This window comes from Lycorma delicatula, chromosome 1 (assembly GCF_047948215.1).
Source record: "Lycorma delicatula isolate Av1 chromosome 1, ASM4794821v1, whole genome shotgun sequence".
In the NCBI taxonomy this organism is placed as follows: Eukaryota; Metazoa; Arthropoda; class Insecta; order Hemiptera; family Fulgoridae; genus Lycorma; species Lycorma delicatula.
In genome coordinates this window covers 306,616,543-306,635,182 of record NC_134455.1, presented here as the reverse complement: position 1 = coordinate 306,635,182, position 18,640 = coordinate 306,616,543, and the positions used below count along the sequence as shown (strand labels likewise).

General features: G+C 29.3%; 1 protein-coding gene across 7 annotated transcripts in view; it reads left to right on the top strand.

Moving 5' to 3' along the window:
* Positions 1 to 18,640, top strand: part of FipoQ (F-box/LRR-repeat protein FipoQ) — a 78,844-nt gene that overhangs the window by 23,242 nt on the left and 36,962 nt on the right. For 2 of the 7 annotated variants that reach the window (XM_075380690.1, XM_075380700.1), the window contains exon 2: positions 3,929 to 4,028. The exons of 3 other annotated variants lie outside the window; for them this stretch is intronic. In XM_075380690.1, the coding sequence (XP_075236805.1) occupies positions 3,936 to 4,028 (93 nt within the window). In that variant the 5' untranslated portion in view covers positions 3,929 to 3,935. Of the gene's footprint in view, positions 1 to 3,928; positions 4,029 to 11,896; positions 12,083 to 18,141; positions 18,436 to 18,640 lie in introns of those variants that run through there. 2 more of the 7 variants (XM_075380708.1, XM_075380681.1) reach the window with 2 other exon arrangements.

The following is an 18,640-nucleotide window of genomic DNA, read 5'->3' as shown; positions in this document are numbered from 1 at the left end:
TTAATGTACGAATAATAGTATTATGCATATACTATATTTCTTGTCCGAAATTGTAATTTAAGAGATCCAAAGAAATCACAAGTTTTCACAACCTTAGCTCAGTTTATTATAAAGCTAGAATTTAAAATCAAATAAAAATTACAATTTGTATTTTATAAAAAAAAATATTTTTTTTAAATATAAAAAAAATCATGGAAGTAACATTAACTTTTAAAATATAAATCTGCGCTTAATAATAATTAGCAATTGTGTAACACATAAATTTTGGATTAAAATTGAATGTTGTACGATGCAGACGAAGTGAAACAAAATGTTCAAATTAAGATACCCAATAAAAATAACTGAAGTTAAAACAATTTTTTTTTTTAAATAAAATACCAAATTTCAAAATTTTAAAATAATAGATTACTACTATACCGTGTTATTTATTATGTACATATATATTTCTAAATCCTAACTTTATTCAGGTACTTTTGCAATAATTTTTAAATGTAGTATTTCAAAGAATTTCTTTTTAAACTAAAATTTATATTAAAATATTCTTGTAATATTTAAGATTATATTATTTTTCATTCTAAAATTCGATTCTCTTTACTTCCTTGTACGAAGTAAAGGAAGTATTGTGATCGCGAAAAATTTCGGTTTTCAGATTTCAACGGAAATATCCATTTTGACCATCCCTGAATCCATTTTGACTAATTTCGGCGTGACGTCTGTACGTAGGTACGTACGTATGTATCTCGTATAACTCAAAAACGATTAGCCGTAGGATGTTGAAATTTTAATTTTTTTAAAATAAAATTTTGTGCTTTTCATTTTAAAAAATGTGCATATATAATTTAATAGGCGTACAAGGAAGTCATGTTGTCGACAATATGACTTTATTTTTTATAACATTTAACTTTGAAGTGACTAAATTGTTGGTAATTTTTCGTTTTATATACCCCACTTTTTTTCGCGTTTTTTTTCGTAAGGATTACTTAATTTAGTATGTTTTCTAATAATTGATGAATAAAACATTAGAGAAATACAGCAGTAATCCTATAATTCAACAAAAATAACCCAATAATATACTAGGCACACTAACATGCTGTTTTATACCGTTTTAAACATACATTACCATTTTAAACATTCTCCGTATTAACATATTCTACATATTAAAAATATAAGCATTATTGCTTATAATTATATATATAATCTAAGTAAACTTAACCTACTCTCTCTTTGCTCGCTAACCTTGATTAATTAACAGTAATGTTTTCATTATTTAAATAATAAATAATCAACTAAATAATTACTGAATTTATTATTTAAATAATCAAAATATTACTGTTAACTAGTCAAGGTTAGCGAGCGAAGCGAGCGTAGGTTAAGTTTGGTTAGATTATATTTATAATTTCTCTGCAAATACCTCCAAATATCCACTGATTTGGAAAAATTCTTCCACCACTTTACTCTCTTTTTGAAAATGAGACTTGTCTATTTCTGCCGTCGTTCCTAGACCACTTACCTTTTTTGGGTTTTTTAATAAATGATCAGCACACACACACTTCCCTAAGTACATTTTCCAATTCGTTACTGGTTCACTTGAAATTAACCTACGCTAGCTCTCCTTGACTAATATATGTTAAAGTTAATATGTTTAAAATGACCAGTATAAAACAGCATATTAGTGTGTTTTCTCTAATGTTTTATTCATCAATTATTAAAAAACATGCTGTATTAAGTAATTTTTATATGAAAAAACGCGAAAAAATTGAGCACGGTAAACGAAAAAGCAACAAATTGTTAAATTTAAGTTAAATTGGAGCGGTCTATTAATATTATTAATTAATTAATAAAATTAAAAAAATAAGAAGATTTTTTCCTAATTTTTTAAATACTTATTCAAATTTAACTTTACAATCCATTATTAGATAGCAGAATTTCAATAAAAAAATATATTTATATGAACGTAGTTTTAGTGAAAGGATTTTCGGTACTTACGTATTAACGCCACCGCAGCTACAGCTTTATTTAAAAACAAAGTAGTCAATCGGATTTCGGTGGAAAATGAACAGTCTCTTTATTCATTTTAATAAATGATTATTTATATTTATTTATTTTATAAATATAATTTAACCAAACTTAACCTAAGCTCGCTTACCTTGACTAATTAACACCATAATTTTTTGAGTATTTATTTAATAAATTCAGTAATTATTGCAATTATTTATTATTTAAATAATCAAAACACTCCTGTTAATTAGTCAAGGTTAGCGAGCGTAGGTTAAGTTTGGTCAAATTATATTTATAAAATAAATAAATATAAATAACTATTTATTAAAATTAATAAAGAGACTGTTAATTTTCCACCGAAATCCGATTGATTACTTTGTTTTTAAATAAAGCTGTAGCGGCGGTGGCGTTAATACGTAAGTACCGGATGTTCTTATTTTAGATAACTGAATCAAACGGATGTAATCGACATGACATTTACACCAGTCACTCTCTCGAAAATTCTATAGTTATTTATTATTAGGGATAAAAATTCCTTGAAAGGCTTATTAGAAAATGAAAAACGAAGTAGTTTCCCGTCGTTTTCTTTATTGAATCGATTATACCATTGTATCATACGATTATATCAGCATGTCTAGACCATAGATGATTCCTTTATTTAGTTAAATATAGGGCTTGGCTGTATAATGAACATCATTTTCTCAAAGAAAGCAACTCTAACTAGATTTGTTCAGTGTGATGTTTTATTCGGATTATATCTTAAAGAGAGTCTGAAGTAGCAAGTAGTAAGCGATAAATAAATGTATCCCTTTCTTAGGATGCGTTGTGAATATTCACAATATGGTGATATGAAATGATGATGTAAATAAAAAAAAAAAAATAATATAAAGTAAGAGTCAGACAATTGGCCAATATTTCAACAAGTCAATTTCAGTGGAGTATGCCGATATACGTCGCGGAGCGGTAGTGTCTCGGCCTTAGTCAGGAGGTTTCTGGGTTCGAATTCCGGTCAGGCATGGCATTTTTCATAGGCTAGAAAATTTCGATTTAATATTCCCGTGCAAAAGCTTCAAGCTATACGGTGAACTAATCATCCAAAAGAAAAGAAAAAAAGTATTAGCTTCTCACCCTTTCATCCGGAAGTCACGAGTTCGAATCCATTTTTCATACGCTACAAAATTTTGATTTTTGTATTCCCACTCACAAGCTTTTAATATGGTGAATTAATTCATCTAACAAAAAAAATCTATAAAGAAAAAATATAAATATTCACCCCCTCCAAAAAAAAAAAACAATGCATGAAAATTAGCGTTTTTACTTTAGCCATTAAATTAAATATAAAAAAAATCATTAAATAATATGAAAAAAACATCACGTTACAATTCATCTTTCTGCAAAAGCAAAAATAATGGAATACTTCATATAGTTAATGAGTTTTCCGATACATTCAAAATTTATTCATCGGGTTTACTACTCCGCATTAGTTTAGTGCATAAACAATATATATATAACGTATAGTCCTTTTTTAAATACTTTTTTATTTTTTATTTTCTTACTTGTATGTTAGCTGAGGCTAATCGTTCTCCTTTTTATTTATTTATTTTTATATATTATTTTTATTTATTTATTCACACCAACAATTAAAGTCATTAGCGATTGTAATGTAACTGTACCGGTAAATGGTCTTGAACAAATTCAGGCCGACGTGTAGTAAATTGAAACCCAACTACCAAAGAACACCGGTATCCACGACCTAGCATTTAAATTCGAATAAAAGCAACTGCCTTTATTAGAATTTGAACCTGAGAACTTTCGTCTTCGAGATGTATAGACTTGATATTTTAAAAAGAATTTTGAACGATATAATTCGTAACTAAAAGCTAAGAATTTTTTTAACAATGTAGAGATAGAAAATTAATGTTATTTACAGGTAGAAGATGGACTCATGGGGTTCGCTTTCAGTGGAGGTGACAACTGGGTCTGCTTTTAACAGAGATGAAAGAGGAAGCAAAAGACTGTCAAAAGCTCCGGTATATTATGCGAAAATTTATCCCCAAATTGCATGAATAAATAAACCAGGGTGATACAGATCTCACTTTTATCCTTAACGATAAATTTTTCTTTTTGTTATGCACGAACAAATTTTTCATTCAGCCTGTATTTAACTGAATCAGTCTGGTGAAGGAACAGGTATAAAAGTATAAAAAACTACTTGAAAGAAAAATCGATTGATTTATATAACGATTGTTCTAAGAACGTAAATAACATTTTTCTTTTTTTATCTCATGTAAGTGTTAAAAACCCTGATTTTTTCACTAACATATTTTAACTTAATATCATCTTTCTATATGTATTCCTTTCCGTTACGCATTTTCGATGACTGAAAACATTCACGGTTTTATGTTACACTTCATGTAGTTATATAACTAAAAGGGCTATCGTACTTTAATTCTATTGTCAAGATATTTCATTTTTATTTAAATCGTTTTGATTTTGTTTATTTTATTCTATAAAAGCTTTACATATTTTTATTAGCTTTACATATTTTTTTTAATAACAAGAAACAGTTCTTGTTATTATGTATAGTATAGCTTTATAGATTTCATTATTTTTTTTTAAACAATAAATTAATTGAAAAATTTATTTTATTTACCGATTTAGCATCATGTAATAGAATTTATTACTTAGTAATTAATTAATTGTACGGGTGGCCATTATAACAAAGTCATGTTTGTTGTAAAAATTACATAGATGTTTGTTAAGTTTAACTTGGCAGAAAACTCAGGTGATTTGAAAAAAAAAAAACTATGAGTAAACAAAAAGGATGAGTAAAGATGTATCTTTAAATAGGTTGTTAAGTATATTATATTATTAACGAATAGGCTGTCTGTTGTTTTCTATTTTTGGTCATCCTATGTCATAAACTAAACGGATGTCTTTTAATACTCTGTACTTAAGCAAAAAAAACCCATTAGCAAAAACCATTTTTCTACAAAATAATATATATATATATATATATACATATAAAACGTTAAACAAATATTATTTGTGCTAATGTGTTTTTATTAACGGCAAAATAGCGTTTTAATAAATTAAAAGCTTGTAAATATAACGTAAATTATTCAGGAAAGTAACAACAATAGGTGGCCTAAAGGAAGAAGGTTATTCTTACACCAATCCTCTTGGTGTAAAACAAAAATAATGAGAATAGTAAGGGGAAAATTTTAAACATTTTAAAAATGTAAATATCTAGAGATATCAATTTTAACAAGGCTGAACATCGATAAATAATGAGAGCTATGCTAAATCGTTATTGAAATAAATTTAACAGTAGAAAATAAAACAAAAGAGAAAACTATGAGTTGAAATATGTATATATACTAATTATTTCTATTTTATCTTACATATATATATATAGGAGTAATTCAGGATATTACTGTATATATATATTTTTTATTTTTCTATTTTTTATTTTATTTTCCTAATGCTACGTAGGAATCTGTTCAATTAGTGAGCAATAAGAAACCTCCCCCCATGGCTCAATGAGATGAGGATGATACATATATACATACAGTACCTACATACGTACATATTGACATGTAAATGTGGTGTAGTCTGTATAGACTCAGACCGACCATTTCTGAGACGTGTGGTTAACTGAACCCCAAGCACCAAAGTACACCGGTATCCGCTGTCTAGTATTCAAATCCATATAAAAGCAACCAACTTTTACTAGGATTTGAACCAGAGCCTTCGGCTTCAAAAATCAGCTGTTAAACAACTGATTTGAACTGAATAGTTAACCACTAGACCAGATAAATATGAAGGAAAAAGTTGACAACAACAAAATAATAAATAACTGAACAAAGAATATTTATGTAGCTAGATAAAGTGAATTTTTTTAAACACAAGTATATAAACCGTATAATACAATATTTGTTTATTTTTATTACCATTTAATCGTAACAGTTTTTCATTTATTTATATTAAGTACTTAACTTTATTGTAATGAGTAACTTTTAAATTTAAATTTAAAAATTCTTAATTTTCAAGTCAGTACCAAAATAAAACAACTTGTTTACTTAGTTAAGAACTTACTTAGTTAATCGATAACTCGACCTCTTGATTTCGATCTCAACTATTTTAAATTAACAGGAGTATACTCCTTTTTTACCATGTAATGCAAAAATATTTTGAGAGGAACATTTTTTTAGTTTGTTGTATATTTTTTATTTATATTTTTACTTACATAAAAGGATAATACTACAAAAAATATTTTATCTATTTGAAAAAAATCCTTTTAAAAAAATAAAAAAACTGCAAGAATCTGGGTTTCGGTAAAAATAAGAAAATTAAAGCAAAGGTAACGATGTTAGGAGGTGAGGTAAGGCTATCTGTGATGCAGTGTAAATATTCTTGTATTACAATGAATATGTCTATAGCAATACTTTCTTTTACTAGAAATTTTCCTGATAATTTTCTGGATGTTTCTTATGAAACTTTGAATCGTAGGATGATTTCAGGCTAGGCTATATGTCATTACTCTGTAATAATCCAATAGTACGTTTTTATTAAAAAAAGAATTTTACATCGTCTACATGATCATAATTCTTCTTTCAAAAATCTTTCGCTTAAATTTTCTGCAGAAACTTACAGTGAAATCACCTCCTATAAAATAAAAAAAGAATCATCGAAATCGGTTTATTTAAAAAATTAAGACTTTGCATACGTGAAAAATTACGTGTGGTCGAATCCAAATTTCAAATTATTGTTCGTAAAAACATTGTAATATGAATTTTTCTTTATCTTTAAAAAATCATTATATTAATTAGAATTGTAATTATTTATTTACGATTAAAATTCTATTTTAGGACTGATTATTTATTATTTTTACAGCGTAAGTTTAATATAGAATTTATTTTAGGAAATTATTCTCCAAAGAAGACCTCAATCAGCGTTGAAGGATGGATTCAGAGAAGTTATGTACATGTTTTTATTTTAATGAAATATTAAACGAGTTTTATTACAATGGGTTTAAAAAGAAAATATATTGCAATTAGCTGTGAATTTATAAATTAAAACAAATTCAAATAATTTTTTTAGAATAAAAATATGAAATACGATATGACTACATTTCAACTGCGAATTATTTGCGCACTGTGACCTCTAAGCGCTAAAAGACAATTTTTTAATAAGATTTAGTATTTTTATTTCTTTAATTTGAGAGAGTATTAAAGAATTTTAGAGCCATAAAATCACAATTTTTCTGACCGGCCATAGAATTTTCTAAATTTCAACTATTAGGCGAGCCGCCAGTCGTCTAGTTATTTTTTGATCATGAAGGTATTTAATTCTATTGCTTTTAATCAGATTTATCAAGCCGATTCAGAGCGTTCTTTATTTTTAAAGTCCATTAAAAGATTAAAAGAAATTCTTTCTTAAATTACGAGACGCATATTATAGTTTAATTTACATCTTAAGCATTTTATAAGGGGAAAACAATGTCAACAGTAGAAAATATTTAAAACGGCTTAGGGGGGTTCAAGGTACATAATACTCGTATATGCTTAATTCTTTTGAAGATTGCCAATAATTTGTTTCAGGGAAAAAATCTAGATCTAGTCGACTGCATAATAAAAAATATACTAAAACAAAAAACTTACAAACAATCCAAACGTTAGAAATAAGATACTGTTTATATAAACATACGTTGTTAATTGTCTTTGAACACAAGTAGTTCCAAGATTACTTTATTTTTGTTATTAAAGCCATTTAAAAGAACAATCATCAAAACCATCGAAATTATTTACTCTCACTAAAGTAGTCTGATATAAACCGCCTCCTTTTTATTTTATCTTTATACTTTGCATACTTATCTAATGAAATTGTTTTTATACTACCAAAATTTTGTACTATGACTAATTTATTACTTTAAGATTTATTACGTCGGAGTTTAGATGTGTTTTTGCCAACAAAACGACGTGTACATTACAAGTATTAAGTATTAAATTTCTTTTTAATGGGCTTTTAGCCAGTTACAACACAGCCTATTTAACGTTACTTGACCTAAGAAGAAAAGTATACTTGGATCTGTATCTTTAGTCTGTCTTCCTTTGTTACAGAAATCAGTAATACTATTTAAAGATTTTATATTCTTATTCTATATTTTAAACTCCGTTTTATTTTTATTATTTTTTTTAGGCAGCCGTAATGTATAATAATATTTTGTAAAAACATACGTTTTCTTTATCCTCCGATTTTACACAATAACAAGACGGATTGAGAGTTATAGGAGCTGGATCAAACATGAAATGATCGTAACATGAAATGTTCGGTTGATAATAGACTATGCGACCGAACGTCTGACCTCAGTATTGCAGAAAGCAGCCTGGTGCTCAACGCCTATCTCCGAGCAGGAGAGGCAAGGTGAAGCAGACTACTCATGGGAAGTAATCGACTTTATTCCAACAAAGAGGCGTCTCAGAAGAAGATGGGAGTGTTACAGGAAACCAGGACATCTTTAAATAGGGTCCTCATAAGTTAAATCGGATGTTAAAGTCTTTCAAAGAGGATATATTTAAAGATCACCTCGGTTATTTTTCACCTTGAAAAAGAGACGACTACTCTATGTGGAAGGCGACGAGGAAATTTCAAAGACCGTTACTTCAATTCCCTCCACTTAAGAAATCAAATGGATCGTGGGTTAGAAGTGACGGTGAGAAGGCCAACCTGTTTGCTAGGGACATGTGAACGGTCTTTCAACCACTTAACATCCACGGTGCCGGTGAAGAGGATATTATGAACTATTTAGAGAATCCAATTCCGATGAGTGTTCCTAATAAGTCCTTCTCATCAAAGAAGGAGCTAAAGGTGATTGAGAAGGAGTGAGACTTACATAAAGCATCTGGCTTTGATTTGTTACCGACTAATTGTTCACTATGCTGCCATCTAAGGCTGTACTTTATAAGACTCAACTGTTTAATGGTATCCGAACGACGTGCTACCGGTCAGAATGGAAGGTGTCTCAAACAGTGATGGTCCCTAAGCCGGCAAGTCAGTGCATGAGGTATCCTCGTCCAGGCCTGTAATCTAAGATGCCTAGCTATTCGAAAGGCTATTTTTTCGGAGCATTGTAGTCAGTTTTAGAGCAGGTAAAAGTTATTCCTGAACACCAGTACTCTTTCCGTAGTGATCACTTCACCATTGAACAGATACAAAGGATCATTCGTGTTGTCATGAGGAGAAAGAAATTTGTTCTGCTGCCTCTTTCTACGTCCAGCAAGCCATAAGTAAATTTCATCACAATAAGCAATTATAAAGCAGTTTCCCTGGAACACCTTAATTAAATAATTCTAAAAACATCAATAGTAAATCAAAAATAGCATACTAGAATAATTAAAAGTCCAGTAATACGAATAAAACACTAGATAAAAGAAAAAGTAACATAAGAACATATGACGCCAGAAACAAAAGCAATCATAAACATTAACATAAATACTTAAGATGATGCACTATTCAAAAATAGAAGTCTCTTCTTGAGTATCATTTCTAGGTTCCTAGATCTAATACATTACATGTAACCGCTTTAACCGTCTAACATCTTCGTCATGGACCAAAAGGTTAACAGCTAAATTGTGCCCGTGGTCATTAAGCTCTATTTTGTACTTGGTTGCCAATAGATTGTCTACTTCCCGAACATACGGTTATTCTAAGTACTCATGGATTTCGTCCTTCTGAACGAACTATGGCGCTTGCGTTATGCATCGCGCAAATGTATCCTTTAAGTGCTGAATAGACTGTTTAATCTTAAGACTGTATAATAGACCTACCTGCAAAACTTGATTGTAAATATAATTTGAAATACGAAAAAATAAATTATTTTTTATTAACTAGTAAAAAAAAGAAGAAAAATAGATTTCATAATATATAAAATTATCTAAAAACTAAAACTGTATCACAAGCTTAAGATTCATATTTTTGACAGTTTAGAGTGCAGTAGTGAAATTGGGAGGCGGTGGAAATGACCTTTCCTCTAAAGAAAAAAGTATTATTAGAATTCTAGAGCTGGAGAATGACAGAATTTTATTCAAAAAAGCTTATCAATCTACACTATTACATAAAGAGGAAGAGAGTTTTTGTTTGTTCGAGATAAAATAAAACTACTTGTTCAATCGCAACTAAATTTTTACCCGTGTTTTTTGCCATAATTGAGAAGGTTTTTAAATATAATTTCATCTTGAAAAAAAAATTTATGTACTAGTGAAGATTTGCCGGTTGAAGCACAAATTTTAATGAATTGAATTAATGAACTGTGAATGTGTGTCTTTAGCTAGGTGTGTCTTTTAGCTACGATTGAACTGAATGATTCGACTGAATAATATTAAAAAATAATAAAATTAAATTTACGTTAAAAAAAATAATATTAAATAGATTAAAAAAAAAAAATGTTTAACAATAATGGGCTTCCCGTGGGGACTCCGTGCGAGGCTAGATTGGTGAGGTGTGCGAGCACCTCGTGGGAGGCTAGACCAATAATCATCATCAACTGGTAACAAACGGAGTACCTCTGGGGCGCTGTTTGGGAGGTGCAATGGGGGTGATCTTATAATATCTCTATAAACAATCATCCGATTTTCAAAATTCAAACGGAGTATTTGTTAGTAGTTTGAAGGCTAACTTTCACACGGTTATTCGGGAATGTGTGTGTGTGTGTGTGTGTGTGTGTGTGTGTGTGTGTGTGTATCTATATATATGTTAAATATTTTCGTGTTATCCCAGGAAAGGTTTTAAGCCATCAATCAAAACCCAGCTTCCTTGAAGGTTAAGATATTAAAAATATTCATTATTTTTTTGCCACTAAGGAGGGTGAAGTTGTGAATTAAAGATTTTTCTCATTAAGGAAAAAGTAGATTAATCCTTTTACTTTATTATTATATTTCTACCACCTTGGCAAAGAAATAAATTATGAATTTTTTGTCTTCTGAGGTGTGTACTTTAGGTGCTATTATTCTATCTTTTATAATTTAGTTTCTTTTTCAGGTTTCTATGAAGTCTAACTACTATAATTATTATTTATTAATATTATTCTCACAATCATGAGGATAACGTACAATGCGGGGGTCCAGGGGGCGGAGCCCCTCTGGATAGATGGAAATGGCCACCGAAACAAGCTCTGTGGGTGTCCAGGGAGCCGGTCCTCCTGAAAAATTGGGAATGGCGAGCTCTGCGGCCATAGGCCTGGCTATGACCTAGGCTTAGGCCTGTTGGCCCTGGAAAGGCTCGAGGAGTCCCTGAGTTGGCTCCGGGATTTCCTTGGGCTGATCTGAGTCCCGGGAGTCCAGGTTCTGGCTAGACGGGCCGACTAATTATAAATAAAATGGAAAGAAAAACAATGGATTTTAAAATACTTTCGAAAATCTGTCAATATAGAAAAAAAAAAAAATATTATCGATGTTTTCCCCTAGAAATATAAAGTGGAAAACTGTTATAAATAGTTTAGTTAATTAATGGACGATAAAAGCTGTCAACTAGGTATTTTATTACTTTGCATTCGCTTATATATAACATTTTTCAATTCGGAAATCGCTTCGACTGTATATATGCAACTGTTATGATGTTTTAAGTTTTCAGTGAAGTAAATGTAATTCAGTTTCATATGACAATACTTTCAGATTATTGTAGAAATAAATAACTCATATTCGAAGAACTTTTAATTTGTTCTTCCAAACGATATTTTTAGTATTTTTAAGATCTATTTTATGTGTTTAACCTGTTCTATTTTTGTTTCCAGAAATATGCGTATTCAGGTACATTTGTATAAATTGACAATTGGAAATTTTCAAAATGTGATTGTATAAATTGTAAAATTATTTGACAAATTTACATTTGTTTTTTATAGGATTAAATTGATGATAAATATAAAAAATATCAAAATATTTATGGCTTAAGATGAATTAATTACGCAGAAAGAATTTAAGAACTAAAATGCCATTTTTTTCAACATGGCATTTTTTATAGTTTTTACATTACGCATTTTATGTTATGCAGAAAATATCCCAACCGTTATCAAACTATGTTGCTAATTGTAAGTATTTTTAACAGATCTTTTCTTCATAAGCTTTATTATTTTAATGAAAAGTTAAATTGAATATTTCAGTTTGAACTTCATCGGGACGGATGCTTTATGTACTTGTATATCTTTGTATAAATGGCCTTCAAAAGAACTAGTTATATTAATCTGAAAGTAAATTATCTGTAATTTAAAAATTTAATCACAATTTTCCACCCTTTTCAACCAATTTAAAGAGAAAAGAATCTCTGTTTCTTCGTATAGAAAAGTATCAATATTCGAATACTTAGGTTTGTGGTTGGATTCAGCTTCAAACAGGAGGAACAACATTAAAGATATTAATGTGACTAGAGTTTTCTTAGAAAACTTTGTATTATTCTCAATTTATTATCAAAAAATGTTTAATTGTGCATAATTCAGTCTTGTTTATCGTACTGTATCACATGTTTTTGGGGTAAGAAATTTATTTTTTTTGTTGCCCTTACTTTTAAAAATCAGAAGTAACGTTTAAATTACATTTTTCAAATTACTCATTTCCTCTTTAATTTTGTTGTTTAGACTGTTAAGTTTCTGATCCCCCCAAATAATTTATAAATTTTTAACCAATTGTTTTTAATTTTAATAAAAAAACTACCGTTTCACTCAATACTAAAATTCTATCCAATTCAAAATATCTATAGTATATTTAAATATAATGTTCTTAAAGCTAGAACAGTTCTAATTCTAAAGTATTCATTTTATTTTGTACCATAAATTGGCCTTAAATCTGTGACAAATCTCATTAGTTGGCACAAAAGTTTTTAATAAAAATAAAAATTATGGCTAATTTCTACGGACAATACTGGCCAGTTAAAATAACGTTACTGTGTAATTTTGGTTTGACAATGAAGAATTGTAACTGATAATGTTTTCATATTTCTGTTTTAATTTATTTATTCTGGTATGTATAACTCAAAGATGTGCCGCATATTGTTTTCACTTTTCGTTTCAGTGAAGTTACTCTCTTTATGGTAAACTCTAATCTGGCTTATCTACTTATCATCTTCTTGATGTTTATATTAAGCTTTTCGGATTTTTTACTGCGCTTTATATTTATTTTTAGTAATTAAAAGAACAATGTGTTGTGTTTGCTTTTAGATCTCTTTGTATAATTTATTGATAAAATTAATTTTTTCATTTACTACTTTTTTCATCTACGTTTTGTAGCTTATATTCACAAAGGTATTTGGTTTATCAGAATGTTTTTATAAAAGATTTAATTAAAACTTTTCGGAAATAAAAATTTTTTCATAAAAGAAATTTGAAATATTTTCCAATTTTCAAACGTTTATGTAGAAAAAGGATAAAAATAAATTAAACATTTTTATTAATGGTTGCAATATAAATTAACAGATTAATTAAACAATATCGATTTATGATAACAATAAAATAAAAAATTTACATTAAAAAAACAAAAAACAAAAGATTTTCTATATCTCTTTATATTGTAACAGTAACGTATATAAATATTTCCAAAATGCTCAAATCTACACTATTTATCCATTTTGAAAAAAGATGGTAACATTTTTACTAGTTAAAAGCTGCCAAATTTTTAATATTTACTAATAATTTAAAAAAACTGTATTTCAGGCACAGTAATTGGTTTGCATCTTTAATTCAATTTTTAATTTTTATCATAATTTCTATTTAACCCGAAAAGAATCTTGTCAAGGTATCATAGACTATAAAAGTAAATTTTCGCTATAATCTGCTTGTTGTTATTTTATGGGGTTTCTTATCGAAATATTAAAAAAATTAATTCAAGGAAAAAATACATTTTTATAAACAAATATAAAGAGACATATTTTGTTATATTTTAATACGGAATTATTGCTATACAACGGATAATACTCAATTGAAGATTTATTTTCAAATAGCTTTCCACTTTTTTCAGATATATCTTGTAAACAGTGAATAAATCTTAACAGTCATAAATCTTGCATACAGCGACATTTAGTTATAATCGATAATATTTTATTTTAACAAACATTATTCATTGCTATCGGTATTTTGTTATAACATTTCTTCATTTTTGAGCTTTGTTAATGATAATCGTATCTATTTCAACTTATTTTCAGACATATAATACTAGAAACAGACTCTTTAAGCCGACAGCTATTTCCATCAACAACTTATAGAAAAATCTTTGTTCTACAACAACTACGAAGAAAACGTTTTTATCAATAAGTGGTTAAAAAACACGACAATGTTTAAATTTTCTTGCATTAAGATGGCTAGAGAAAGTGGAATCCAGACGGCTTCAAAACTTTTACTTGTCCCTAAAAATGTAAAATCCGTTTTTAAAAAGTTAAAATAATCCAATACTGCATTTTTTGTTGTTGTAAAAAGTGCGATGTTATGTGGCAGGTCAGACAGTTACCATGTGTTGACTCGCATAGACTCGAAAAATCCTCTTCTTCTACTTGTTTTGTTTTTTCAGAAGGTTTAAAACAAACCTTTAAAGAATTTCAAGTTCAAAGTACCCGAGGTAATTAGATTTTTTTTTAGTTTTTCCCTGGAATTAGAATACATTTAAAAATAACTTGAATATTCGTCAGTTTCAAACGTTTAATTGAGTTTAACTAGAGATTCTTGAAAGGTAAGGATCATCAATTTCTACAGTTCCTGGACAAAAACGTTTAAAATTGAATTTCAGAGTATAAAACACATAAAAAAAAATTATTGATGTTATAGTAATACCCTCAATTAATTTTTTTGATTAAGTGGGCTACGAGTATGAGTCCTCTGCAGGAAAAAAAACATGAACCTTCTTCATATCTCTATATGATTTTTAGTTTTTTTGAAGGTATAACACATCTTCAAAAACAAATATTTGATTACACGATAATTAGAATTTTGGTGGGAATTATTATCGGGATCCGAGGGGACTCGTCGGAATTTAAATGTTTTCAACCCCAGCAATGGTATGCTTCTGGTCCAAAGAAATAAGTTCCAATTTTTGTTAATTGTCTGAACTGTTTTCTTCACAACCCTCTTTTATCTTTTATCTACGTATATATGTAGAAAATTAATCCCATAAAGGGATAAGAAAGGGTGTGAATTAGGAAGGCTTATGGGAAATTTATATTTTACTATGTAGCATGCTACGCTAATGTAAAATAATAAACGTGTAATTGATTATGCAATAACAATTACCTTATCAACTTAACTTATGAAAGTAATTAAATAAGCTTAAAAACGATATAGACATTTTTTCATATCAGTTCAGTGGTTGTAGAGATTACCCCAGACAAACAAAGAAACCAGCTCTGTGATTTAATATATAAATATATAAAACTCCTATATTATGTGGCCTTTTACCCGAATCATAAGGTTCAGCTACAAATGTTTTTCTCTTCCCCCGAATTGGATTCCACAGTGAAGCATAACACAATCCAGGGGAGTGTTCTTTTATAAGCCGGCTAGATCTTATCTACTAATGCCTGCCTCGAAATCACAGAGTAGGGTTACCAGGCCCGACTATGTCGTTCCTGTTCCACCACCGTAGGAGCCGGGACTCGGTCTTTATGCCTTTTTGCCTCAAACGAGAACATCCAAAGGAGCAGTCTCGCCGGGACTACGGTCTTTTCTACAAGAGGACGAGAGTCCCCTTGTCTCATTACTGCTACCCATCTGTGCATGCAAAAACGAATAGCAGCTACAAAATTTATACGTATGTAACTTAACTAACACGTTAATGAATGGAACATGAGCAAATTGATATCATCGCGTGTTTGCGGCTCGACGATGATATTCAGAGAATAACAAACTAATTTCTTATAAGTGCAATTTATTACTCTAAAAACATTAAAAATAAAATAAATAATAATAATATACCATATAATCACTGGTTGTCAGATTCTAGCTCCGACGGAGTACACCAGGAGGCACACAACGTGACAAAAATTGTACACATAGAACTCTGCGATAAATACAAGTTTAGGTTTCAAAAAGGGCCCTGCTATACTTATGAGCTAGCCTCCTTTGTGGAGAACACCAACGCGAAAATTTTCTGGAACCAGGGAGTTGTAACAGCAAAACCCATCCACTGTAATAAGCCAGGTATAGTAGCAGTTGATAAAATGGAAAAAATAACTTACCTAATAGACGTAGCCATCTCATCAAGTAACATTAACACTAACCGCAATGAGAAGTTGCAGAAATATACAGATCTTGCTTTTGAAATTACAGAAATGTGGAATCAAAAAGAAGTTTATGTAATCCCGATAATTATATCTGTGGAGGGAATAATACCATCTACTTTGCACAACAGTCTTGAGGAACTTATAAAGGAACTATAAAGATCCAGTGGAAGACCCACGCGCTAATGCAAAGGAGTGTGATAATTGACATCTGCCATGTTGCCCGGAAGGCACTTAGTCAACAATAGCAAGTCTAATCTCGTTGGTATAAATTACTTCGAGTTTAAGAAATGTCACCGGCAAAAGTAAAAGCTGTTAAAGTGTGGAATAATAGTAATAAATATATGACATACAAAATAGTAATTCAAATGGAAAGGAAGATTTGTTTAATGTTAGTTGCATTATAAAAACCAGAATACAGTTTAATTAACTAAAAACCCAAGGAATAATGACCCTAGGACCTGATATTGAATTAATGATATAACACTAGGAAAGTCTAACGTTCATACAATTCATTTCTCTGCAAATATTATTACTTTTACTGTTTACAATACAACTACCCAGCATTTTATGAATGAATATAATACTGTTTCAAACTGTTTACCATTATCATCGAACAACTTCCTGCATTCACCTACTGTCAAAAATGGAATGCCCGTGACGAACTCTTCACTCGTTGTTACCACACGCTTACTGATATCGCCATCACCCTAACCGCATCGAACACGGGCTCATAAAATTACTGACTGTTCCCGCTGGTCCCTGCAGTATTTATATACGTTGGCCTGCAGTACTAGTTTCCGCCTCATCCCTTGATTGTTGAAGCCTAATAATTTCATTGTCCGCTCCCTTACATTTTTCCCATAAATTCTTATTCCGTTCCGGTAACCCTTCTGGTCAAACAACAGGTTTTGGAGGTGCTATTGTCTGCATTACAAATATCAGGCTTTAAACGGATCTGCTAGTCTGAGAAAATAATACCTCTTAGTTCCTTCTGGATTCTTCTTTTCTTTTTTATTTTCTATTTCTTTCTTCTTAATTGAAAGAAATCCATTACCGTGGTCCGTTACATCCGTTATACTGGTCCTGTTACAATATGTATGATTTCCTGTCACGCTCGTATGTGTAATAATCCGTTCTCTAAATTCAACATTAGTTAATAAATATTTTTTAATAGGATAATTTTACAAATTAACAATCGCCACATATTTTTTAAAAAGAGAAAAAAACTGTTAAAGAATCTTCTCTTTCTTTTCTTGAAATATTAATTAACCTTAAAACTTTGTTTAAATTTAACAAATTTTTATTATAGACACAAAGAAAATGTCATTTTATCCTAATTACTGATCCTGAATATTACAGAAATAGAAGTACAATTATTTACACAAATACAAACAAAAATCAATCATGTAAGTGTGAAAAAAGTAAGAGTGAGATGTATTAGTGCCAAGTTATTTATGACGATTTAGTAACATAACTAAATCAGTTCAGTGATGGAAAGCATTTTGAAATCTTGACTTTTTTTCTGATAATGAGTATCAATAATTTGCAATTTAATAAATTCCACTGTTGTAAAATAAAGACTATTAAAGAAAAAGACAAACCATTTCAAATAAAACTAGTTAGGAGTGGTTTCATAATATTAACATTCCGTTAATGTATACTAGGTGTATATGTGTGTGTGTTTAATAATATTTACCTATAATTAAAAGTAATTATAAAAATAAAAAAAAAGTAAAAAAACGATTGACCGATAAGAATTTGCAAAACTTTTGTGCATAAAAAATACAAAGTTATAAATAATAAAATGGTGAGATGCCGCTATTTGCTCCAATTCTTGAATTCCCGTGCAGGTGTTGAGAAGAGAAGGGGGCTTCGAGTTATTTTCAGTTTTGAAATTGTCTCCTGTTGTACGACCGGGCAGGACATCATCGAGATTCTACTCGCAAACTAAACTTACAATTTTTTTAGATTTAATTAAGTATTTTTTTTTTTTTTTAATAATAAAATCAAATTAATCTCTTTTTTTAAGCACTCTTTTGCTCGCATATAACTAACCGTTATTATTTTTAGTAACTAGTTAAGTGTTTTCTCTTTTGATGCAATCTATATAATTACCGGAGTGTTGTGAAGTGCTAAAATTGTCATCGTTATATATTTTTATTTAAAATGGATATTGGTGCAGATGTCAGTACATCACCTGGGTTATATAACTACATATTTAAAAAAAAATTTATTTATTTAATTTTATTAAATCCAACCCGCAGCAAATTAAATACAAAAAGCAGTGTTGAATTTCTTAAATAATTTTTTTTTATCTTTTAGCTCTGTCTATTTTTATTTTCATTTTCATTTAAAATATTAAGATATATTTCTAGCTTGTATTTCTGTA